Source organism: Anopheles arabiensis, chromosome 2 (assembly GCF_016920715.1).
Source record: "Anopheles arabiensis isolate DONGOLA chromosome 2, AaraD3, whole genome shotgun sequence".
In the NCBI taxonomy this organism is placed as follows: Eukaryota; Metazoa; Arthropoda; class Insecta; order Diptera; family Culicidae; genus Anopheles; species Anopheles arabiensis.
The window spans coordinates 71149830-71174414 of NC_053517.1; the positions used below are offsets into that span (position 1 = coordinate 71149830).

Consider the following 24585-nt stretch of genomic DNA (forward strand, 5'->3'; position numbering starts at 1 on the left):
GGTAAATGTCACATAGCATCAATAGATTAGCCACCTCGATTGCAAACAACTAATTACCGCGTATTGTATCAGACGATTTAAATTCCATGCCAACTCATTACATCGATGTGTCATTAGGATTAATAATGAGCTTCCATTGGGAAAGGCATAACAATTCACTGCACCCAGCAACAGATCGTATGTTCTGCTGAGCCCAAGTATAGCTATTCCAGTGTTCTTTTATCTTGCAAATTCCGCAACCTCCACCGTTCCTGCGGGTGTCAACCGTTTCTTTAGGGGACATTTTTGTTGTTGTTATTTGTGTCCTGGGTACCACAATTGGGGAATGTAAATTAATCTTCACCGCTACACCGCTTAAGTTTCCCTTCCCGGGTTGGGCCAGCCGAGACGATTCCTTTGGGAACGAATTGGACGCCCGCTAACGCGCTGCACTGCGAGCGATCCTGTTGGAAAAGGTAAGCTGCCGGGACATGCCGAAAATTCCCAGAAATCGTCTCGCGAATGCTTGGCCCGGCTCCGGCTGTCCCTAACCCTAGACAGTTGTGGGTCCCATTGTTAGGTTCGTGGTTAAGGCGCTCACGATCGGATGCTAAAATGTGCTGTAGCCGCCGATAGGCAGCTTGCGGATGCTGTCGCGACCCTTCTGCCCCAATCGGTCGCGTACGCTGGCAGCGAATCGCGAAACACCCCAATTCAGATAGTTCACACCGATTGTGTGAATCCAGCAATATAAAATGTATAGAAATCGTATTTGTAATCTTCACCACCGTGTGTGTGTGTGTGCCGAGATCGAATGGATCGTTCTTGTTGCTGGTCGTTGCAGCGTTGCAACGCAGTGCGATCGAGGACAAGTTTCGGGGTTTTGGGATGTTTCGTTTGGGATTCGTTTCGTTCCCTGCCTGACAGCTCCATAGAAAGCAGCAGGAGTCGGCCACATTGGTTCAGGTATTCGCGTTTTTGTTGTCGCTTGTGTCGTATTATTGTGTGTGCAGTCTGGTGTGCAGCCATTTTTCACGAGCAGTATTCTTCTTGCTGGCGTGGAATTATCACATTCCGCCCGTGTGCGGTGTGAGAAGGAGGTGGAAATTAAATTTAAATATTATATTGAACAAACAATCCAAATCCATGGTAGGAATAGAAGGGTCATTGCCAGTGGAATTGCGCTAGTTTTTCAATCTTTACAAAAAATCAGTTTCAGCAGTTTCAATACAGAAATAATAAATATTTTTACCAATTGTGAGCCTTGCAGGCCTCTGGTTCTGTTTCACTACCGATTTCCAGAAGAAAACTCTTTGTAGACCTTTACACCACGATCGCTTGCTATCGACAGCGTCGTTCACGTTCCGCTGAGACGGTGTTGATGCTGCCAGGTACGGTGTGCTGTCGATTTCGTGGTATCTAAATCTGCGTCGAAGTATATTTATGAATGGAGTGGTCAACTCGTTTCGATGAGATTTACACTCGGTACGTGCACCAGAAGTGAATGGTACCACATCCCAGCACGTTTCATTCTCGCGTCGTTTGCAGCAATTTCCTGTTCGAAGCCGCACAGGACGCAAGAACCGCAACACAGCGCAAATGGGAGTGGAATCGTACAAAATCGTTTGAAGAAAAATTACCTCGTTGACGGTTTGGGAGCTCTTGTGTCGGACGATTTTCCAGTGGCGATAAAGGAAAGGGTCAATTCGCAACGTCTCGCGCTCTTGCCTCTGTCGCTGCTCGAGCTGCCGTTTGCTGGCAAGCGACTGCTTCCACCCACCGAACGACACATACTCGCCCGCTCAGTTTTTACGCTGTCCTTTTCACGACGATGTACCTTACCGAATTGCTGCTCAGAGCCATCTCGGTGGCACCAACCCGCGCGGTGGCGGCGATTGTCGCGCTGTGCGGCGGTGGGGGAGAGCTTGGCTTTGTTACAGCTTTCATATTATATTTATCTGCCCGGGAGATGCGTGAAGCCCGTTGGCCATAAATTGCCACTTTGACTTGTGTGTCTGAATTTACTGCCACCTTTTCCCAATTCACCAGCGGGGACCCGGGACAACTAAACATTCATTGAGCGTACCGTCGTGCGGCTGACCGTCGTACCAATCTTCGCCCCACCGTACTAAAGCTGCAGAGCAACGATCTTGAGATCGTGAACAATAATAATAATATAAACATGAAATGAAGCGGAAAATAAAAGCACGTGAACGATCGTGAACGTTGCTGCGGTCGTGGTAGGACGATCTGTGTTAGCTTTATTTATTTTGACAAGCTCTACAAATTGGAATGGCATTGTTTCGTTTGTTAGCAGCGCATGGTGACGATCCGTAACGCAGGTCATCGGAAATTGTACGATCAAGCTAGTGCACGATAGGTTACTCCAATGACGTGTGAAACAATTTAATATCGCTAACAAGACACAAACGTTGGTGGCACCAGGAAGAAGCGATCTTTTTTAATGATCACTATACGAAGGAGAAAATAATTACCGCTATACAGAAAAAAAAGATATATGAAACTGAAACCGTTACTTTAATAGAATTTAAACATTCCCAAAAACGAAGTTGTTTTTGTAGAATTTGCATTGCTCTTTGTATGAAGCAAGTCGCCTCACTTTAACCACCAGCTATCGCATTTTTCATCAGTGTTTGTTCGCAAGTAAAAACATACACAACATAAATCTAACATCAAGCCGGCAAGGAACCACTGTAAACAATTTCGAAACCGAAGGGTGAATCTAATTATCATTAAACTACTCATTACAAGTCCGGAACACCGCAAAGAAAATCAAGAAACCGTCAACAAAACGCTTTACCCAAAATAATGTACCGCCAGCCAGTTTGCGCGCTGGTCGTTTCGTCGCTTGTTGGCCGTTGTAATCGTTTGTTTCATTACAGCGGCAACGAAGAGTGACGGCTGCATCCAGCGCCCAGCATATTGTGCTTGTGCGTTTGCTCCACTTCCCTGCACGTACATGTAATTATGATAAGCAGCGATAAGATGAACGCAGAGTGGCACGATCGGTTGCAAGACGGCCGCCGGTACCAGTGTACGGAGTGACAATTTTTGCATGCGCTCGGGAGTTTGGCAGCACAACTGTCCGAACAAAAGCGAAAAGAAGTTGCCGACTGCCTTGCCGACTGGCTTCAGATGCAGATGCAGCGGTCATCAATCAAACAGTCAAAGACTCGGGAGCCGCACTCGAGTCTTGCCCCCGGTGGCAGCTGCAAATGAGTGACAAATTTTCCCTTTTGAACGGCGAACTGTTGGTTTGAGGACTATTTTTTCTGCTGCGTTTGTATCGCTTCCAGTTTTGCACACTGCACTCAAATTGGCAGCATTATTTGCTGTGAAGCCAATATGCGGCGCAGTTGTGAAGTTTAATTAACTTGCATTGCACCCTGCATGTAGTAGCCCCACACAGCTCCACCTAGCGCCGTTCACTGTCTTTGATCAAGTTGTAAAACTAATCTTTTCAACACTCGTTGTCGATGTGGAGTGTTTTTGCTATCCTCTTCAGCTGTTTCATTGCTTCTCAGTCGGGCACTGTTGCGTAGTGTGGTAGTGTATGTTTTTTTTTTGCACATCACATATTTCTTTCACGTTCTTTTTAGTTGCGCACAAATCGACTCCCCGGGACGCTGTATGAGTGGTAGAAAATGCTGTGTGCTAGTTGAAAAGAAAAAACATATTAGAAATAAAAAAGACACTAACAAAAAGAGAGAAAACGGGTGGTTGAGTTTCCAACACAGCTAATAAACCTTCCCGCTGGTGTTCGAGTCACAGCCGTGCCTAATACATTGCCGCATATTTAATGTCACTCTGATATTGTCATTAACACAACATAAATTCCGTTACTATCATCATAATTCAGGGTAGGTGATTTTGTTTCTACCTTTCATTCCCACCACCAGCACCAGCACTTCCGCCGGCAGTTGAAGTTGAACCATTTTTTCACGCTATACCATTCCGCGCTGGCGGCTACCGTTATTTAGTGTCCCCATCGACCTCCTGCGGGCCCCTTCGATCCGAAGCGTGTTCGGTAGCCGTTTGCCGTATCTTTGGCCGGTTTTTGTCGTTGTTGTTGTTGGATAGGGAGTTTTATTTTGCTTTATTTTGCTGACCACTTGCCACCATCTTGGGACGGTTCGACCGATCGTTTGCTTCCGGACGCACCGTTTGTCGCACTGGTGTGCTAATAATCTTTATCTGCCTTTTGAACAATCCACCTGAGCGTTACGGACGGTTAGCGGATGTTGAAGCGGAGCGTATTGAAGCGATTTGTGATGTGCAAACTAATAAATTCGCTAAATCAGTTCTATTTTATTTTTGAATAATCTGACGAAGTGAAGAACAATTGAAGAAACAATGATTGAATCACATTAAAAACTGATTAAGCAGGGGTTTCTCGAACAAATACAAGGAATATTTTATCACCATAACAGACATTTTTAAAACCGTTCAAACACCATTCAAAAACACGCAGGCCGTTATGTGTCAGAGCTCAAAATCCGGCAATGCGTCCCGTGACCGTGTTAATCCATTCCTATTCCGGTAACTCTTGCTCGGCCAGAACCTTTCAGAAGCGGCCAGAATCGGGTTCGGTCAGATGGGATGGGTTGAGTATAATTTCTTAAAATATGCAATTCAATGAATGTAGAGCAGGATTATGGTGGTTAAATTAAAAGGATTTAAGCTCTGGAAGGGGTTGTAAAATTTCGTTTTTATCGCCTGATTTATGCAGAAACTTTTTTTGTTTGTGCCCTCAAACTCATTCCATGGGTGTCTGGGTTTAGTTTTTGCATTCTCATTGAGCACGTTCAGCGCTTCGTCATGCTTTCTTTTTTACTTTGTCATCTTTTTGTGGAGGATTGCTTTTACAATGTTCATCACCAATTGCACAAAGGAAATATCTTTTGCCACAGCAGATTTTATAACAAGTTTGCACTAGCAGTTTTCGGTTGTGATAAGAAAGGTTCGGTCATGTTAATCGCCACATTTATAGCATGTTCTTGATGACTGCATTATCATCGCTTAAGTTTGATCTTCATTAGCTAACACTTGTCTAGCCCGAGAGATGGTTAATGTCTGTCCATGAGCTGGCCCAAAATGTTGGCTTATTAGATTAAGGCTAGTGCATTACAAATTTTGACCTTAATAAATAAACAAGCTCACAAGCGAGGGGAAAACGGCAAATGTAAAAGAAAAAAAAGTACCCTCAGAGCTCGTAAAGACGCTCTTCTACATTATTTATGATCCGAGTTGCGTATAGAAGCTTCGGATCCTAAAACGGATCCATAGCATATAGAGTTGTTCTATGCCGAGGATGTGCCCCGTGAGGCGCGAAAAGAAAGGGGTTCGACGTATCGGTCCGATGAGCGAGAGGCGCCTCGGGAGCTAGATCGGGCGAGCAGACGCTCGTGCGGGCGCTTGGAGTAGCGCGGCGTCATACACCGTACATGGCGATTTCCTTTCATTAGCACCTGCTCCACGGGTTAAACGGTCCGAATAACCGAACGGCCGTACTTAGTAGTGTGGCTTTGAACATGATCGGGCCCGGGCGAGCTGCGAAGGAAAGAACGCACAAACGAGCATGCACACGCACATCAATTCCCATAAAAAAAGGAACACATCAGTCGCGCATATGATGTGCGATGTGCGTTAAAGAGTAATTTTTCCATCAACGTCGAAACGCGTTCTGCCTCCCTTCAATGGTAGCCCGCAGAGCGGGCCCTTCTCGGTCAGCCCTAAAAACTGGTGCAAAGTAGCGTGGGAACACGGGGTGCGTTCCGAGGGGCATGGAAGCGAAAGGTGAAAAGTACCAGTACGCAGCGAAATACACTCCGCAGGAATTAATAACTTAATTTTTATCGACGGAATGCCACTTTTGACCGTGTCTGGTCGACTGGTTGTTTGCCTGTTCGGGCCACGACGTCTGAGCCGACGACACGATTCTTGTTTGCTTAGTGCAAACGAGCGCCCGGGCAGCATTATCGTTCCCGCTGGTTCACCGATGCGATATAAATTTATTAATTATGAACCCAAACGGCTGGACCGTGTGCCGCACGGGGAAGAACACGAATTCAAGATGCAAGGTGTTTCTGGGCGACGCTTGGCAGGCTCCCTAGGCTGCTGCTCTATCTCCTCGTAAAGGGGATCACTCTATGCCGCTTATCATAAACACGTTAAATATGTCCTTCTCAATCGTGCGGCTTAAAACAGCTTCCCGAGAAGTTCTTGAGCTCCCGCTCCACAATCAGTCCCGGTTTATCTGCGCTACGCGCGGCTTCCTCCCAGAAAGCTCCGTGCGTAAGACGCATGAAGATGGCAACACGTGAAGATGGTCCATTTGTTAGGCTGGAACTGATAAATGGATTGCCTTCTTAGCTACCGGTATTTTTGCTCGCTCTTCTGCTCGTCTGGCCAAAGCATCGGCACCAAAAGGTGCTGCGGCGGAAGCCATTCTCTATCCACGAGAAAGAGAGAGACAGAGACAGAGAAAGAGAGTGAGAGAAATAAATGTATTGCTAATAATCATAATAATGTGTGATAAATAATACAAAAAAAAGGAAATAAAATGCCCGTCTGTTCGCACGGCCGGTCGTACGAATGTGCGCAAGAAATATATTGGCCAGCGTCAGCACAACTCAATATCGCGTTGATGAACCGTGCGTTCGACGCGAGCGATCTGCGGGCAGGGAAGGTGCACCCATAAGTAAACAAACGAGTTTCTCCATCGGCCATAAACATACCGGCCGGTGTTCCCTGCCCGGACGCAAAGCCAGACGAAGTGCGTGAGCGCATCAGCGCAAGTACCGGGTCGGGCTGGGAGGGATCGTGCGTGAAATGAAGAGTGGCATATTATGCCGATTGAGCCAGGGTGGAAAAGTTGGGTTCGGGTGCGAGCAAGAATAGACGCCCAAGCCATTTCCACAACAGGGCAAGGAATGCCAATGCAACGAAACAAGTGGCGTTATTTCTATTGCGGACGGTTGGAGCAAAGCGGAGCATAAAAGGGGGGAACCAGTGCCGGGGAAGACAGCCAACCATGCCCCTTCGATACAAATAGCCGGAGCACAAAGGAGCCCCCGATGAGCAATGAGGTTCCCGGGTGGTGACGCCATTCTCTTTTAATACCCTTTTATTGTTGGTTTTATAGCTTGTAAAAGGATACCTTCGTATCACCTTGATGGCATTTCGGTGGCTTTTAATTGAAACATAAAAAATGTCGTACGTCCATGTACAACGGCAATAGCTGCAGCAGCAGCAGCAGCAACAGTAACGGCAACGACAACAATGCGCCTGTGTGCATTTGATGCGTCTCAACTCCTGGTTGTAACTGATCGTTTCCGCGATGCGATACGATAGTTTTGCTCATTATCGTAAACTATTGTGTACTGCTTGATGTTAGGTTCAAGTTGTCTGCTGACTGCTGTGGGAGAAAGTAAGGGTGGCTACATCTTCGGACGATTATTGCTGTTGTCGAAGAACACATTCTGTGTTACAATAGCAATGGGCTATTTATATGTTGAGTGGCATTGAAACACTCGTTTTATAAGTGTAAAATAGTTTATTTCAAACAAATGAACACAGCAAACAAGTGTTTCACATACAGAAATCACACAACCACGCACTACGTTCCAAGCGATCCAATTCAACAAGATCACGATACAGCCGAGTGACTCGCTGATATAAACGCCACAGTGTTTATAATTTTATGCACAAAACATATTTGGTTTTAAATAAAATGTAATAATTAAGAACTCCAGTTTACGGATCTGTTATGAGCCTATTAAAACATGCGGAACAGGTTGTTTAACCCTCGGAAAGGGTTGGAAAGAGCATCAACCAGCAAAAGTCGGTCAAAAAGTTAACACATGCTGAGGGTCTGCACACATACGCACACACCTCGTCTGCAGGGTAAGCGTGTTTATGTGTGTTTTAACAGTTTATTTATTTTTTCCTCCTACCACCTTCGTTCTGTTACGTTTGCGTTTATTGTTTTACGCTCCAGAGTGGTGCATCGTCGGGAAGGATTCCTTCGCTAAAAAATTACCATGAATTGTTGTGGATTGTTTTCACTGATCCATCGCTATGTTTCGATAATTAGCGTTAAGTGAGAGAGAGAAGCGGGAGTAAAGTTAATATTCCCGATCTTTGTAATTCATTCTACAATGCAGCAAGTTTTTCGGGGGGAGTTTTGTTTTCCTTCCTTCGCTTGCTGTGGTGCAACGTGCAGCAACAAAACAGAAAGACGAAAGATAATCGCTTCTGAAAGCATACAGGTACAAAACAAAATTATACACACCATAAACAATCGGAAAACTCCCCCCCCCCCCACAATCCCCCACCCAATGATGCTAACGGTGAAACGGATCCGTGGGTGAGGAAAAATAAACACCATGAGATGAGTATATTTGTTAATCATAAAAACCGGAGTGCAAAAAGGGAGCAACTACAAACAAGCATGCCTTGTGTCGTTGTTCTTTGGCGACGCTGCACACTCTCCCGCTCTCTATGGTTCGTGTCGCTGCTTATTATCTGCGCCACTCAATCCGGAATTGGAACTGCGAACGAGTGTGAGAACGAGGGGGTAGAGGAAGGCCTTCGGGTGGAGCAGCAGGGAAATGAAATCACCACCATAAACGTACTTGCAGCATAAACGAGACACGCTCACTTGCATTCGCACTCGCAGCACAGAGAGGGTAGCAAGGGAGACGCCCGCCGTTCTTCCGGAGTGCCAGCCCCAGAAGGGAGGGGAATCGTTGCATTGCAAAACAATAATAAAATCATAAAAGTGTTAATTGTTTTGTTTTGTCCGGGCTAATTCGAGCGGACGCGGCTAGCGGCGTGGAATGTGTGGAACGCGGCAGGAAGCCCATCACCTATCAACACGCCCTCGGCAGCGCTCGGGTTATGTGCTAATAATGCCCGCTTGATCGCAATCTGCCCTCGGTGGGACGAACGAACGAAACACATCGCATTGGCCTCATCTACTTAAGAAGCTATGGTTCGTTTGCCGTATGTGGCAGTATTTTCAATTTACAATTTTGTGTGTCTGTGATGCTTTCATTACCGAACCAAACCTCCCCCTCCGAACCAAAACAGGGAGTTGCCGAGAGTTCCGTTCGTCTTAACATAGGTTCTGCTGCTGCGAGCGCTTGAACAACAATTTGAGCATATGTTTTATCATCCTGTTTGCTTGTCTTCTCTTTCACCTTTGCAGAGCAACCCGTACGCCCTGAAGGACAGTGGGCCAACAAGTGATATGACGGCGTGGACTTCCGCCGGACTGCAGCCAACGACCGGATACTATCCGTACGATCCAACCTTAGCTGCCTATGGGTAAGTCGAAATGACACACACGCACACTCACATTGTCACAAATGCTGTCCAATACTAGTGCTGATAAAGTATTGCCTTTTTACTCCCACGTTCACATCGTCTAGAAAAAAATGGGGGAAAATGTGATGAGGGAGTGGATGAGAAAATAATTTATCGGCGGAAATTCGGTCGAAGGACAGCACGCTCACGCGTGCTCGAGTATAGAGTCTCCCTCTGTGTCCGCTGTTTCCTTTCCGGAGGTCGGCAGAGGAAGAAGAAGAACAAAAAAGTGGTTATCGAAGAGGATTGGTTTGGTGGATTGTGATTCAATTTGGCCACCACTAGAATCATCCCCGCAAGTTACCCCTGCTAACGAGCGGGAAAAGGAAAGTAGTTACTTCCTTCCTGCACTTTCGCTCGGGAGGTTCATTATTATTAGCGCTACTTGTTTTGGTGGAGTTTTCCCGCAATTTTCCACCCTAAGAACTCGTGCAACCGAAGGGGCCTCACTGAATGGGTCAGGGAAGGATGTACATTTTTTTTCTCTCTCTTTCGTCCATTGGTCTTGTCGATTCCCCTTGCCGACTGCTACCGTATGTAACGGCATACGTTACCCACTGGCCCGGTATCCTGGTGTGTTTGAGGTGGAAAAAGAACACATTCCAGCAGCGCGCCATAACTCATGTTTCACTTCCGAGCAGGATATCGCGTGAACGCGGGAAGCGGTGGCGTTGGTAGTGGAAACGAAAGATTGAGTTTCCATGCATGCTTCGGGTGGTTGTTCCGTGGCTTAGATTTGTGGTCACCATTACCGGGCACCGTTTGGGAACAAAAAAACACCGTTGGCTGCAAGCGCTGGTATCGCAACTACCGCCGGAACATGGCGTGACGAAAGGTAATTCCTTTGCGTATTGACGCCTTTTGGGTGGCCAATAATCAAACGGCTTTGCAGGATCACTGACTTAAAACTATGTTGCACCCATAAAACGGTCTTTATCGATGGGTTAGAATTTATGTACAAGCTTTCTTTCTGGAGTTTACTATAATTTGCAATGGAGTTGGGAGTTGTGAGAAGGACCCCATTACGGTACCACCACTAACACAGACACGCAAAATGGGAATGTTTTGCGATCTCCTCAGCCGGGTCGTGTGCATTGTATATGCAAAACATCTGGTGGGCAAAAAAAGGAGGAAATGAGTCGAAAAAAATAATAACATACAGACGCATTCCGGTTAATGAAAGTTGCAGTGCAGGGTAGAAGAGAGTTCGCAGGGGCTATCGGTGCATATAAACGATAACAAAGATTGGACGTTTGTACACGACAATCGCTCATTCGATCACCTTAACGCAACTTCGCACTTCCTTGCGTTACAGCGTACAAATTAGCATAAACGCTCCACGACCGGGAACGGGCCTGAACGCGCGGGGGCTCACTTTCGGGTATAACTAATTATAATCGAGAAACCAGGCAACGGGGCGCTGGAATGGAATTTATGTGCTGCACGCGCATTTCAAAGGTCCTAATGTAATGGCAATAATGCATATTACGCCACAAGTAAACAGAGAAAACACTGAAAGCATCCGCCCCGTCAGCCCCGCCAAGTGGCACACCAGCTGATAAGAAAAATGGGCCAAGTGAGCTGCAGATGATGCGACAAGAGCTTCGAAGCGCTGACCTTAAAGGAAGGTATAAGACAACGGTGTCCGTTTTATCGCGTTGTTTCAGTTATGTGGAAATTCCATTGTGCGGTTTCGCTGCATAGGCCGCAGCTGCATAGGCAAAAAAAAAGGTGAAGGTGAGCGTACGGCGCGGACGGTATGCAGCCTTTTCGCACCTGTCTAAATTTCGTGACAGTTTTGCACCCCTTGTTTGCAGAGAGCCCGTACAAGCGATACGTCTTCGATAATGGACTTGGAACATGTGTTCATGTAAGTCAAGCTCACACGCACACAGCAAGATAATATTTGGCCTCTTCAGTACTTCTGTATAAACAAAAAAAAAACACATACATTAAAAGCCTCTTTGCACAGGACATCGGTTAAAATAAACGTTAACATTCATTAAATTTCCAATAAACTGAAAATGAGTTGGAAATAGAAGGGGAAGCTTTCTTCCCCGATCAAGGTTAACCATATTCGTTGCATTCGTGTTGGAGTACATGTGTAACGGGCTCTTGTGGGTTTTTTTTCTTCTTTTCTTACGGACATGTAGACCCGGCTTAATGTGCCCAGCTCATGCCATCTTGTACGGTTCATGCATCTAGCAGTATCAAAGTGCATCAACCAGCGTGTTGTAATAAATTCTATTTTCACATTACTTATTTGTATCGTTTAAAATCAAGTTTTCTTCTGCAGCTTCTGGTTCGCCTTGAATCTTCATTAGTGCCGAAACATTAACGCAAATAAAATGAAAATGAATATGAGAAACAAACCGGGCTAAAGGTAAAGTCAGTTGGTAGACAGCAACTGCAACGCTTCGGTGTAAAAGATCTACCATTAAATCTGTTCTCCGCTCTACTTTCGAGCCAGCTCCATCGCAGCAAGAATCGTTGCCTTATAATCAGGGATTATTATAAATTGCAATGCGTGAACATAAATATCCCATGTTTTGATTATTACCATATAAATGCATTACACACACACACTCACACGTGCACGCATATTAACACATCGGATGCCCGCTCTTGGCGACCAAGCACTGGGGTCCGTTAGCTAGAAAGTGATAATTTCTCGTCGCTTCAGCACTATACTTTGGCAAGAACTTTACACTGTCTACCCTGCGCTGCGGATGGATTGCTGCCGAGCGGAGCATTGCTGCCACCATCCGACATCCATAATCACGGCAAAATTATGCAACGCACCGTGCCCTTACGTTTCCTGGGCGGTCTATTGTCCTGCTGAACGTGGATGGCGCACCCGGCTTGGGCACACATTTGCACAAAACTTTGCGCTGCCAGCCCGTTGCTGGACGCGATTGAAGTGTTGATGTGATGCGAGAGAGCAGCGGGAGAGATAGCACGCAACTTGCATATGCACATTTAATTTTTAATTACACACCATCGCCCAGCTCGCTAGTATCAGTAGGACAGCATCTTTGCTATCCAACGCCCTCTCGCTATGCCAGGAGAGGGGCGTTCCGGTGATCTCGGATGTCGGGAATGTCTGTACTTGGTTCGTGCCGGGAAGTGCCATTGCCAGTTGGGCTGGAGAGCACGCTGCGAGGGCGATTCCGGTGAGAATCATTTTGAATAACATATGAAGCTATTATGTTGCAATTGGGAAAACACTCAGGGATTGGCACGGAAGTGCAAGCAGTCAGGCACAATCCCCATCGTACTCACAGTGCAACATGGAATGCTCAGTGCACCGCTGCAGTGCAAGATTTGATCAATCCGTGCCGGCGTCCCGAAACGTATAGCACCTGTACGTGCGTGCGTGTGTGTACAACATAATTTCGCGTGGAACGACCAAGCCACCGACGGGAAGGAAGCGGGTATACTGGGAAAAAGGGCAGTCGTTTCTGTTTTGCTGGGCGATTGTGTGGCGGTCGCAGCTTGTTTACACCGTGCAGATTGCCGGTTGTAGCTGATTATTATGATGCTTTGGAGAGTTACGCTCGTGAGCTGATTAATGGGCACACGGTTGGCAGGTTTTGGAAGCGTCGAGAGCATCACCAAAACAGGAAATAGTACCCTCTTGGAGAGATTATACATTTAACAGCGTCACACATTGATTTGCAGCGTTTTGAGGTTCGATGAGCGATGAATTGGTCGGGCAAGTACCGATGGTAACAAAACGATGTGCTGTAGCAATTTTTATTGCCGTATCAAGTGCTACATGACAAAACTGTGCAGCCTGACCATTAAACAGCGACTTAAGCAGCTGAAAGTGCATGTTGGCTAGTCAAGCTTAACTGCGTCGCCCTCCACCTCCACTCCGCCAACAATGCCGGTACAACCCCGAAAGCTTGACGTAATGCTTTAATGGATAAAAATGCTCCCACCAAATACGTGATCCGGTTTTGGCTTCTGAGGAGCAGACTGGCCCCGCCGGTACGCACCACCACAACTACCATCAATTAAACCGATACAAACCGATTCTTCATCATTCCCGTGTGCATTAAATTGTTATATTGACCATAAAAAGCAGCCATCATTAATTTTGCATTCACCAAGCAAAACAAGAAAAAAGGATCACTTTTGGCCTTCTATCTAAGGTGGATTTTACTGAAGTTGATGCACCGCAGAAATGGATCAATTTTGTTCGGCACACTGTTTTCGGTGCCTTGCTTCTCGTTCTTCTTCATTACCTTCGCTGGTTCGTCCCGTGTGGGTCACGATTTGCGTGAGCTTCCCTCCTGTTTGCGTGCCCGCCGGAAGAGAAGAAGCCAGTTCAATCGACATACCAAATTCCTTGCTTAACATGCGATTGCCGTTCCGTGATGGGCTGGTATCAGTCACTCGCGCGCTCCCGAAAAAGTTAGCTACCGTTTATACGCCACCCGCCAGCGTCGCAGGCGTTGCCAATGATGATGGTGACGCGATAGGGAGGTTGGTTTGTGGCCAATAAATATGCGGTGGTGACCCAACCCGGTGAGCTGTAAAGCTGTAACCGAACGTGAAAGAGGAAGAGGAAGGAGTGCGGGGATGATTGGATAAAATTTGTCATCCCAAAATATCATGTCCTTTGTGGCCGGGAGGGAACCTCCGGAACGGGAGTGATGTTTGTTTGACATGCATAAGCTGAGGATGTTTGACTTATCTAGTATCGATTGCGACCAGCTCCATGGACCCATGGACGATTGGCACGGTAGCAATGGTGATTAGTCGCCTGTTGACTTTCCGTGTAAACCGAGTAACCCGAAGTGTTGAGCTTGGTTTTAGGGATGTTTGAACGGGCGTGTGGTAAGCGATGGAGCGTTGTCGAAAGTGCTAAAGCTGTGTCTGTCATCTTTTATGTGTAATGATCTATGAGGACACATTTTTGTGAATGAACTGTTGTTGCGGGCTAGATCTGTGGTGTTGCACACTCATTGCGGATACGAGGCGCTTACGAGGACCTCCCTTGGTCATTCCTGAAGCAGCATGCAATAAATCATCCGCCTCAAAAAGTTTATCCACCCCTTCCGACGGCAATTGCGCCCAACCGTAAAGAGCACCCAATTATAGGTCCTACCCCCGAAATCATCACAAGCAAACAATCAATGGCCGAATAATTGTGCCGCAATTAAGTGGCTATAGATCTTTCCACTCTTGCTTTTGCTGTTGGCATTAGACTTATCGCATAAATCCTCCCTATCTTCTCCCGAATTGCAACGCACAAAAAAACGGGCAAGCAAACAGAATGAATCCGATGTGAAACCCTCCAGAGAGGCACAAAAACCTTCACGTAGCTACGTTTCAGCACCGTCAAGGGCAAGCCCCAGCCGAGCCTTGTGTTCTGATTTATCACACTTCGAAGTCTATTTTCTTACCGCCCTTCCCCGTTCCTTCACGGCCTAGACAACGTCCGCTTCGTCTGTGCTCGGCCATGTTTAAGATTTGCTTTTTTTAAATCGATCCAACTTGAGAAGCGCCAGCGAGCGCCAGGCTCAATGACTGCATATGGCTCCAGATGGTAGACGGTGAATCGAATCGGCCACCAAATGGAGATGAACATCGTGCTAAACAAGTGCAAATCATATTTATGGGTATAACTCACGTGCTCAATCAAAACAGACTCCCTAAATTGACTCCTTGCTAAGCACGAACGGAATCGGTGCCGAGCGTCCTTTGCGCGCCTTGGCTACAGCGGAAGCACAAGATCCGTGTGGCATAGCGTTGGAATGGAACGGTTCCAAGAATCAATCTGATAGCGTTTGCACAACCTCAGCATCTATAGACCCACGCGCCCTCACACACAAACACACCTACAACTGGCAAATTTATCGTTCTTGGAGCGTCATTCCTCGCTGAATCCATTCCATCCGCCCATCGATCGGGTACTTTGGGCGCTCCCTTTTTCGATTTAATACCGATGAAAAATCGTGTTTCGAGCGTTCGGCGACCAGGGTAGGAAAACCGAATGAAAACGCCAATTTGAAGGATTGTACCGAAACTGGGAAATTTGTCAGCCACCCCTTAGTTGTGGGACCGGTGATCCTTCGCTGCCGTCCCGGCACAAAGGATGCCTGTGTGTGCTGGGAAACCTCAATCTGGTTTTCCTCCGGCACAAGAAGCTCCACGGTCTATTTTTTGTTGTTGTATGTGTGTTGGTTGTGTTCTTTCACTTATGCTCGGGTGCGCTCGTTCTTCCATGAAGCGAAGCTGCTTTCACACTTTCCATCCGATGAATGCGCGGAAAACAGCTTTTTTCGCATTTCTTTTATTGCTGGCCAGCGGCACTTTACCATTCGTTCGTGGGACTGGCACAGAGAAGCCCGGAGCACGTGTTTGTGTGAAAGTGGTAGAATTTTCACACGAGCAATTCCCCTTGTGCCGTGCCGTGGGTAAAGAGGGCGCTTAGGAAAAATCGGCTGCCAGTGAACAGTTTTCATTCGATTTCACTTTTAACGACCATCATCGGGGATCGATTTCGGGTGTGGAGAGGGAAGGCAGGGACTATTGAAAAGCGAAGAAACATCATTGTCAAGTGGCACATGGACAGATTTTCCGAGCGGAATAAGAATAAGGTGCATTGAAATGGTGGGTAAAGTGGGAGGCCTTGGTATACTTCTCTGCCCGCGCGTGTGCGTTGAAAAACGTATGTTAAAGTTGTACCATAAGCCGTCGTATCGAATTTCCCAGCTATTTCCGTGGGAGACTCACGGGCAGGCTGGAATTTGGGAGAACCTATCGTGGAGTAGGTCTCCGTTTTACCCCAAACCGAACACCTTAAATTTCAACAGGTTCAGTATCCGCATTCAATGCGACCTTCTTACGCGTTGGTATACATACCTCTCACCCTTACTGTTTGTTGGTTACATCTTAATATGTGAAAAAAGGTAGGGATTTTCTACTATACTTTTAGAACCATTTGCTTTCAAGATTTGGAGCAGTCTTGTTGAGAGCCTACGATCACGTTAGCTGAATATATTGATGTAGGGAATATTCATTCTTACCTCACGCCTGGTATGAATGCTTCATGTTTCGCTTCTGAGTGGATAAACTTTCATACCCCGCAAAAAAGGACGCTCTTTGTCAACGAATGAGAAGAGGTAGAAGAGGATAAAGAAGCATCTAGGGATATTTTACCCATCGATTGAAGGAATAAGAAAAAAAGCACACTCCAACGTGTGGAAAGATCGGAAATAAACCGCGTACAAACACGGCTCCAGGAAAGGATCCTCGCGACCGCACTCATCCTGCCGATGGTCGGGGAAAATGTGTTAGAGAAAATCCGGTAGCTGGAGGATAGAGAGCGAATAAAAAAAAAGATACCCCCCCCCCTCCAAAGGGACCGATGGATAAAGCAACGTATTCGATAGACCTTTGAAAGGCACTGTTACAACAGCAAAAAAGTGAAGTTCTCACAGTAACACCGAAGGGCCGAAGCAACAACCGCACTTCGTTTCACTTGCAGGACACGCGCCTCGGGGAAAGTAAAAGTTTTTGAATTTTTTATGGGCTCTTAAATCGTTTTTCAATTTTTTATTGAATGATATTTTATTATCGCTCCGCGTGCGTTGCTGATGTCCGGATCGGGCGCGACGGAGCACCGGGCGCCGCTGACGCGTTAAAGCGTCGGTTGCACTTTATCCGCACCGTTGTCGCCAGAAGTTGTTTGCGGAGTTCTCTCTGTGCGGGAAAGAAGGATATTTGAGGTTTGTATTTTTTTTGTTGTTGTTGCCATTTCAATGTTGTATGGAAAACGTCCTTTTTTTGTTATTGCTCATGCTGTTGATACAATTTTCAATCACACTTTCATGGGTGGATTTTTTGTTTTGCCCTTCCGTTTTTTTCTTCTTCTTTCTTTGCGATTGATGGTCATTTATTTTCATTCGATTCGCGTTAGTAATGTTGTGTTGATGGGGTCGTTTCGGTAGCGGTGAAATTGATGGACGAAATTGAAATTGCAAATATGGTAATGAAAACGCTGGAACGTGTGCAGATATTTGAGCACTTAAACCCGTGTGGTTAGCGTGCGGAGGGAAAAGCGATTGTAGCGGAATTATAACGATCTGGCTGGTTATGGTTTCTTTGTGACGATAATCCTGCGTTTCCTGGCAGGCATTTTAATTTTGATTTTACGATCCAACATGACACCGTAACGTTCAATGTATCGAGCCTGGTATCGAGCGGCGGTGAAAGGTGTCCATTTTATGGCGCCGGTCGTTCACAGTGCATTATGCCGACGGGTTTTGGATTGATTTGGATGTTTGCTTGGGCAACGCAATAATCGTAAAGTCAATTGCAAATGGGCGGTTTGATGTGTTTGTGAGACATTTATAACTTCATAACAATGGTTAAAATATGATGGAAAGGCTCTGCCAAAATAATACTTTTTTGTTGATTTTCTTTCCCCAATATTACCCGTATCGTGTGCATGAACATGCAAAGTAATAAAAAAAAAGTTACTACAAATTTACCGACGCCCAATTTCTACGCAAATTTTATTATGCAAATAATTTGCAGCACGCAAGTTGCGTCCCATTTTCACTGTCCCAGCACGGGAAACGTGTCCCCCAGTCAATCCCCGAACTAGCTTGCCAGTCAATGAACAACGCAACGAATACTGGTGACAACAAACATCGAATCGAGATCAAACTCATTTTCCAGTGCCCGTTTTCCTGTAGCGTTCCTGCAAGAAGTGGTCTTGCGACCGATGCCGGATTGCCGGATTCTGGGGAACTCTCACGCCACACCAACACCACCAAAACTGGCGTTACCAACCAAAAACGGGCTGGCGACTGATAACGGCACCGAGATGGCGACGAGATGGGGCCGACGAGATTGAATCGAGCGCCATGCTAACGAGAGCCTGGGCATCTCGGTCCCCCCCTGGGGGAGGTTTGGGAAACAACATTTTCCCCTGCGAAGAATGCTTCGAGCGAAAGGTTTCGAACAGCGGATCCTACCCCTTTCGATGGAGTAAGCAAACCCCTTCCCGGACAAAACAACCTGATGCCCCTTCGGTGGTGTCCATCGTGTCAGCGGTTGAGTAGTGGAGGGTTTCCGCTGGCTTCGATCGCTCGCTCGTTACACTCGTTCCTTGCGATGGCTTGCGGCGATGTCCTCGACAGTAGTGGCGTGCAGCGCAGGACGAGGCGTCTGGTAGGTAGGCGAAGCGCTAAAGGGAACGGTGTGAAACTCGTTCCGTGTGTCGTCGTTGTCGTCGTTGTCGGGCCGCCCGTCCGTCCGTCCGATCCCCGAACCGGCCCCGGAGTGAATCTGGCGGTGCAGTGTGCGCCGTCCATTGCATCCATCATTCCCTTTTGGTGGACGGGTTCCCTTGGGCGAACGAAGCCGGTATAATGTTATTCGCCATTATCATAAAATTAAATCGATTAGGCGCCGCCATTTTGTTTCACATGTATAAATTGAATAAATTTAAAGTGATACTGCACACGACCGGCGCACCGGACCGACCAGAGGACAAGACCGAGAACAACGGCAAACGACAACGATCGGTGGATGGAGATTCTTCCGACGGGCGTTCTTGTTCCTGTTGGGATGGCCAAGGATGGCTTTAAAGTTACGAGACGACGATGAAACGGGGGAAAACCCTCGACCGCCCCCGACGGATAGGCCGATAAATTTGTTCGCTATGAAAATGTGTTTCCGAGTACGGAGTGCCACACGATAGAAGGGAAGGGGTGATTGTATCGTTATTCTCTGCGGAAAGTTTGCGTGGATGTGTGTGTGTGTGTGTGTGTGTGTGTGTGTGTGTGTGTGTGTGTGTGTGTGTGTGTGTGTGTGTGTGTGTGTGTGTGTGTGTGTGTGTGTGGTGACGCACGTATGTGAATACGCATGTGACAAACCCTTTTCTTTTGGGGCTTTTGTACAACACTAACACAGCTGCAGAGGTTGATAGACGCACGCTACCAAGGGAAACACTTTGCACACTAACACACCCGGCTCGGGCAAATCTCGATAGAATTTCACAAAACGGCAAGCCTCTCGTTCCAGCTGTTGAGTAACTCCCGAACGTTACTACCATCTCCTCGTACCGAGCATACTCAGTCTCAGTGCAAAAGCATGAGTGTATGTGTATGTACAAAATGCTAATAGAGATAGCAATCTTCTCTACTGCCCTATCATCGTAGTATTTCATTTTGCAAGGGCACGAAGCACGAGTAGGCGCTACAAACGTACCCCCCATCCTCGAGCAATGTCTCGCAAAATGTCACTGAATGTAAAACAAAGCTGGCAACTGGGATTGATTTTGTTGATGTTTTCGTTCCCTTATCCAAACCGTTTCAAAAAACCCCACCCCACCCAACTCCAGGGCAGTGTATTGCTGTTTGTTGTTTTTTACATTGCTTCCCTCCGGTGGGAAAATGGAAAGGGAGGAGGAAAATTTAAGTTTTCCATGTCCTACGTCACATCTTGTGCCGATACGCTTTGCTGGTTCCGGTTCCATACCCAATCTACCCATCTAGCCACTAACACAAGCACCATGTCACCAATATTCTTACTGCTTTCTGCCGCTGCAATGGCTACACGAGCGTCCCGCAGCGTTGGAGGTCCCCGCTCGCTCGTTCGCAACATAAATGCGCATGACTATTTCATAACATGGTTTGTGCGCCCGAACTGCTGCTTGTCGTGCTGTTGCTACGTTTTTTTTTGTTATCGTATGTTTGTCTTCTTTTTTACATGTATGTGTGCGTGTTTGTATGTGAGTTTGTCTTGTTTTGAGTGTATATTGCAACCGATACCTTTCCCTGGCTGCCATTTCGCTGCGTGCTAGCTCCACTACGGGTTAAACGCCGGCATCCCGGGGTGGCGGCATCCCACCCGGTAGCTGCTGGGAGGTTGTGCAGCGAGGCTGTGAGGCTCACGTTTAGTAACGGCGATTTACTCGATCCACATTCCGAGCGTTTGCTTTTTCGGTTTGGGATTTTGGGGGGAAAGGGGGGCCCCGGCAACCGGATTGGGGGTTTCGGTTATATCGGTGTGTCGTATGTCAGTAGATACCGGTGTAACAATGCTCTTCTGATGGGAGTGTACGGCTGGTAGTACATGATAGCTAGTTGTTTTCGTAAATATGGGGTATATAATGCGTGAAGTTCTTAAACTAACAGTTAAAATTATTTTACGAACAATTATGTTGAATTCCATAGCGGATTAACGAAATCAACAGGTCAAACGATAAATGTGGCATTAAACTTCCCAAACAACGCTTGGGATTAATGTCAAACATTGGGTAAAACTGCATAATCTTGAATAATTCGCTCAAACATTAGCTTGTATTTGTGTTGTACAGCAGTTGCCATTTCAAACCATATGACCGCCAACTTGACTGTCAAAACAGTATATCGAACGCTATTGGCAACACTTTTGCCCGAGAGAAATACGCTTCATCACCCTTTCGTCTTCCCCCCCCCCCACCATACCGGACAAGCACCAACCACAAGCGCCCAAAAAACGTTCGCCTAAGCTCATCATCCCGCACCCACGGATCCAAGGGTGGCAAAGTAGGATCATGTTATCAGCTTGCTAAACACCGGATATTTGGCATCATCCGCTGTGTAGTGGTCTTGCTCTCGGAGAGCACTTTTGAACTGGCGTTATGCTACTACACACAACCCGAGATTAGAGGCCACCACTGAAAGGCAACCGTTGAAACGAACCAGGCGCAAACAGATTCCCGAGCTGGCTGAGTGGCTGGCAGGCAGGGAGAAGGGGGCTTTGGGTGAAAAATTCAATTTGTTTAGACGCGACATTTAACGAACTGCACGAAACAATGCGGTTGCTGGGACCGAACTGGGAACCGTGCGGGAAGGGGGTTCGGTGGGTGCAAAAAAAGGGAGCGAGGAGTACAAGAAAAACAAATTTGACAACACACCACCGCATCCCTTTGGGGAGGAGGGAGCAAAGTGAGCGGTGCCGAGCTAGAGCAGGGCAGAAGAATGCAACATGCGATGCAAATGCAATTTTTAGAAACCATGTTTGATTCTGCTTTTTTCTTGGTTTTATTGTGTCGCTTCGCTGCGGATTTGCCCCACTCTACTGCTAGCATTGGCGCACAGAATGCACACACACACAGGCACACCGATAAACTTGGTCGTGTGGCATCTTCATCACTGGTGTGGCTTTGCATCAGTTCTCATTGCACACAGGAACAAAAAAACACACACTCAAATGTTGAGAGTGGGGAGAAAAATAACACCCAAAATAAAAACCACCATGCAACTCACCACCGTGTATCGCGTTCGTTTCAATGCTCGGCTAGACAACAGGAGCGAGTGGCACGGGAAACAACACGAGGCAGGGGCACGGTGGTGTATCGCAACGAGCATCTAAAATTAAAACCATCGTCATCGACGGGACAGCCATTTTAGAACGCGAACAGCCGCCGAGGTGACATTAGAGCGGTGACGTTTGCCTTTATTCGCTCCGTCGTTGCCGTCGTTCGTTAGCGAGTTTGCTATTTGGGTTGTCGTACACGAGATCGTTTAGATTTCGCTTTCCGCGCCCGGCCGGGCGACTTGCGAAAAACGCGACCTCGTTGAAAATCTCGCTCGCACCATGCAAATCAGCTGGCCGTATGGGGGGGTGGGACAAAACGGGGCGGCAGGTTGTGGGTATATCATCATATTCGATTCGCGTCTGGACGGACGCAATCTTGCCGCGTGGAAATTCTCACGCGAACGCGCCGACCGTTGACATGCCAGGAAGGGCGAGCGCGCGCGCCCGCGCGGGAGATAGAGAGAGCCTGCGAGAGAGTTCCTTTCTTGTGCTGGAATCTCACAGCGAGAAGGGGAAAGACGCTGCATCGCGGCCCCAAATTGATTGCTCCACCAGTTCGCGCAGCAGTGCAAAATGTCAAACGGGAAGCTGCGAGAAACAAGGATAACGCACCGGCGCAATGTGCGAATGGGACGGCGAGCAATGGCCGATGCACACGCCTCGCGTAGGAAGGAACGAAGCGGCCCGGGTGGTGCAGTTGATACATATGTTGAGCTTAATTGTAATTTATGGTACATGTCAAAAGTGGGCAACCCTTTTCCCCTTGTTTGCCCTTCAAAGCCCCACCATTCGGCGGCGTGCGCGGGCGAGAAAGAGAGCACCAGCACCGAGCCAGGGGTGTGAGCACGAGCTAGGCGTCAAGTAAAAGTTTCGCTTGTACGTAGTAGTGTAGTACGACTATTAAATCTATTGTTTCACATCCATTTTTATGACCCGAGATTGGTGGCGCAGCTCCGAATACGACACGGTGTTAAAAGTGTTTGCCGGAGACGCTTTTTTTGCGCCTCGTCCTTTTTTTGCGCTACAGATGTCTGGGCGGAGAAAGAGAGAAAAGACAGTTCTGAAGGGGTTTTTTTCTTCCTTTTGATTCTAGCAAAAATGGAACGTTCTTAACGCCAAATAGTTTGTACGGCATGATCCGTGCACAGCAAAAGTTGATGATTTTCCGAGGGAAACGGTATGGCTCGGGGTTCGAGGCACAGTCGAGGCAATGTCGAATGAAAGTGACTTTTGCAACGAAAACGGAAAACTTTTTCCTACCGCACGGTGCAAAATGAATTTAGTTTTCCGACCGGTAGCCGGTATCGTAGCCTTAGGAACTTTCGCTTCGGTTCGCTTTCAATTTTCTCTCCAGCAAAACAAAGCGAAGGTGTCGGACGGGTTAGGGTTGTTCGCCATCGGTGCCTTTGTTTTAAAGTTTGAATTCTCCGTGAACTTCTGGTAGTCGTCGTCGTTGCCGCCCTGGTGGTAGTTGTGCAAAGCGGTTTACGTTGATTATCGTGCAGCCAAAGACTTTAACAATCAAGTGGCCTCCTTGTTTTCAATTGGTTGTAAAGTTAATCAATCAAAATTTTCTTAGAAACTTTGTAGGCTATTAGTTTTTCTTATTTTTAAATTGGTTTATATAGTCTTTTTCTGAAAATTATATTATTTCGAACTATAAATGGGTCATAATTAGTACAAAAGCTTTTTTTTTGAGTTCTATAGTATTTTTTTTACAAATCGACCTAGGTTATTGTGCTATCTTTTTGTCCATCGTTGGAACGTTTATTAACAAACATAATTGATCATATCAAATCGACGCATGGCATCGTCGTCTAATGTGATGTTCTAATATCGCTCGTAAAACGCATCCATTAGCAAACCGTTAGCAACGAATTAGTCGGGAACAAGTGTACTTTACAACCTTATTCCATTTGCATCCGATGCAAATTGCGCTCTATTCGAGCGACATGCAAACAACAACCCCGTAACGTATGTTTTGAAATGCACAATCACACACACGCGCGCACATGGACAGCATCAGATAAAATAAAACTAAGCCAATAAACGACTGCCCGAAGATGGAGCAACAAAAACAATATTTGTACCTAATAATGGGCAATCAAATGCACGTAATATCATCGGCCATAGATTCCCTATTGTGTGCCTCTCTAGTAATCTCTCACATACAAACTCACGATTGATGGAGGCAGACGGCTTTGTGCTTGGCGGCTCACACGTATGTGTATGTTTGAGAGAGAGAAAGAGAGAGAACCCACTGGCAGCACTGCATTGTGATGTGTGGTGGAGGGAAAATAAAAGTCACACACCATGTAAGGCTCCCCAGGGCTAACGGGGAACAGCAACAGTGCATTACCAGCCCACCGTGTTTGTATGTGTAGTAGCGGTGGTAGTAGTACTGGTGTCGGTGCATTGTAATTAAATGCAGACGAAAATGCATGTAATTAATACCTAATCAAATATGATAATTTGCTACTGCCTGGCTTGCTAGCAGCCGATCGTCACTGCACTTGCATGGACATATGCGCGCGCGTTTGTATATGGCATAAAAGTGGCGAAGCACGCACGAGAAAAAGTGCATTTCTGTGTCCGGCGTTTTGGTCGCTGATTGTGGCCGGTTGATCGAAACCGAACCATCATGACAAGGTAATGTCATTAGGCATCAAGGGTTTTGCCTTGAGCTCGTTGCATGTATGGGTTATGGAAAAAAAGATTGGTATTTTGCATGCCTAGTACACTGGAAAAAATACGTCAAAGGGTATGCAAAGCTTTAGCTACTAACTACAACACAGATTTTAACATAAATTATGTGTGATTCTTATTTTATTTTGTACAATATTGACAATAAATAATGCAAAGCAACAGGCCGATAAATAATGTATC

The 24585-nt window shown here is 46.7% G+C and overlaps 1 protein-coding gene across 2 annotated transcripts in view; it reads left to right on the forward strand.

Moving 5' to 3' along the window:
• Positions 1–24585, forward strand: part of LOC120908875 (homeobox protein araucan-like) — a 104182-nt gene that overhangs the window by 58322 nt on the left and 21275 nt on the right. For both annotated transcript variants that reach the window (XM_040320327.1, XM_040320328.1), the window contains exon 3: positions 9212–9330. In XM_040320327.1, coding sequence (XP_040176261.1) covers positions 9212–9330 — 119 coding nt within the window. The remainder of the gene's footprint in view (positions 1–9211; positions 9331–24585) is intronic.